Below are 2,500 nucleotides of genomic sequence, written 5' to 3' on the forward strand. Positions count from 1 at the left end.
GCAGACATCTCAAAACTTCACAATCACGATTAACATCATTGACATCTGGAACAGTAGTCTTCTCGCAACCCAAAAGGTTACCATGGGAACGACCGGTTGGATAAGCTTTCCTTTGCGGAAATCCACCATCCGTCGATGGAACCGCTATCCACTTCGTAACGCGGGAATTTCTGTGCAAGTTAGTGACATGTCTAGCTCGGTTCAGTTTTCGACGCGACAGACCAACGCAACTTTTGAGCCAATTTTGGTCGTTCACTGCAAAGACCCAGAATCTTTTCATCCTTTTCAGCAGAATTCACATCATGCACATCGTGCCGGAAGATCAGTTCACTCTGGCTTTGCCGGAAAATGCCAGATTCACAATTTAACAATCTACTTCAAAGACCTCGGTTGGGACAAATGGTTCATTGCACCCAAGATGTACTCAGCGAATTACTGCGGGGGGACCTGTCTCGATCGTTACAATACCCAGATGATGAGCAACCACGCCTTGGTTCAACTTCTTGTTCACCAAAAGGAGCCTGGTCGAGCGCACGCCCCCTGCTGTGTACCCAACAACATGTCAGCACTTTCCGTGTTATATTTCGGTGGTCCAGGAAAAAGCACCTATGTTTTGAAGACAGTGGATGACTTTGCAGTCCAGTCTTGTGCTTGTCGTTGAAAAACCAAAAGCCATTTAACAACTAAAGGACAGTTAGGTTACATAGACTAACCATAGTAAAACCAACTACCGTTTTACTGTTGTTGGATAAATAGAAACCAGTAGAATACTTAGCTTGCAACTTTTTTATTATCTTTAAACTGCGTGATTACTTACACCAAAGGGCCCCATACAGACCCCTGCCCTGCCAATATTGAGGTCAAATGAATGAGTCGACTCGTGATACCCGTCTTCTGTTTTTTTTTTTAACATTACAGAAGCGATTGTATCATTAGTTAAGCAGCATAGGCTATTTACTAGTTGCTAATACGGAGTGAAAAATGTAGCCGATGTGGCGCGATGGGGTCAGCTGGTTCGAAGCCGGTCGGTGTAACGATCAGACCCGGGTTTCTCGAAGCATGGTTTGCGCTAACCAGCATTTTAAAATACCATGGAGACCCATAGGTTTTGATACCTCTTAACTAACGGTTTGTGCTAACCAGGCTTCGAGAAACCGGCCCCAGAGCGTCTTTGTTTAACACTTCGAAATAACTTATTGCTTCTTTCTCTTCGACACGAGGACACGTTCTCAGAGCTGAGGCCACTTAAAGAGACTTCGAATGTAATGCTACCGAGCGCCACCATGTTTTGTACTAATGGCGACTTATATATAAACTCCTGAAGCCTGCAAATCTCTTTGTCTCTAGACCCCTTCGTTTTCTCGTACGAAGCCCCCGCCGGCTAGAACAAACGCTGGGATCTAGGAACGAGAATGCTCAGGGCGTGGTTACTTTTCCTGTTAAAGTGGCTCAAACCAGTTTCAACGCTTTCAAGCAACTCTCTTATAAGAACGATTGGCACCTGTAACACCAGTTATTGCTGAACAAGATACGTTCATTATTGTGATGTAATAAGTCACCGTGGCAAAAGCAAAGCCCTGTAAAAGCACCCTTTATTTGTCTTTACTTGCCCATACCTCAATAACGAACTCGATGACCCCATTTTGTTATTGCTCAGTGGAAAGTGATCAAAAGGCCAAGATGAAACTTTCTGCAAAGTTCTGTGGAGCGGACTCAGAGCCACCTTAACTCTGTGATTTTTTGAAGGTAGCTTTGATTCCGCTGCAAACTTTGTAGAAAGTTTCAATTTGTTCTTCTGATTAATTTCCACCAATAAATAAATGGGGGTCACAGAGTTCGTTTTTGAGATGAGCAACTGAAGCCAACATATCGAGGTGTTTTTGCTCGGCTTTCCCGTTGCCAAGGTTACTTATTACGTTACAACAATGTCTGCATCTTGTTTGAAAATAATCGGTGTTTCATATGGTACCACAACATTGCCACGCTGTTACGTCAAACAGTGTTGTAGTGTCAATCGTTCTAAAGAGGGTGTCTCTTCAAAGTGTTTAAACTAACTTACTGATTAGCCAAGAGGCACAATACATGGCGAGAAAGCTGCTCTTACTATCGATTAGATAAGTTTTAAGCAAACTTCGAGCATTTTTTCACATTTGAGCTCTTTCAGTTCTGGGCTAGGTCAGGGCAACATTTAATCTTGAAGAACAGTTTTAGGTTCTTGTACGATCGTGAAATTGAATTATTTAACAGACAAAAAGTTACATGATTGAAATGAGCTATTGTAGATTCAGGGTGTGAAACCGTACCAGCCTTCAAAATGTATAACACTTAAGGACTATTCTTTATTCTTTTATCATTTCTGGTTCCAATTCTTTGGTAAAAAGTAAGCATATTTATGAAAATCTCCAAGGAAATGTTCGCAAAATGTTTAGCAACTTTTAAGCATGATTTTTAAATTTCGAGCAATTTCTTGAAAGTTCGAGCACCATTTGACCACCTTCTT

At 41.9% G+C, this 2,500-nt stretch overlaps 1 protein-coding gene across 1 annotated transcript in view; it reads left to right on the plus strand.

Moving 5' to 3' along the window:
• The window catches only part of LOC138038345 (bone morphogenetic protein 2-like), a 7,839-nt gene that overhangs the window by 5,175 nt on the left and 164 nt on the right, over positions 1 to 2,500 (plus strand). The window contains exon 2 of the mRNA XM_068884158.1: positions 1 to 2,500. This exon is cut by the window's left edge and continues 103 nt beyond it; it is cut by the window's right edge and continues 164 nt beyond it. Coding sequence (XP_068740259.1) covers positions 1 to 661 — 661 coding nt within the window. The 3' untranslated portion in view covers positions 662 to 2,500.

The sequence above is a fragment of the Montipora capricornis genome, chromosome 2, assembly GCF_036669925.1.
Source record: "Montipora capricornis isolate CH-2021 chromosome 2, ASM3666992v2, whole genome shotgun sequence".
NCBI lineage: Eukaryota > Metazoa > Cnidaria > Anthozoa > Scleractinia > Acroporidae > Montipora > Montipora capricornis.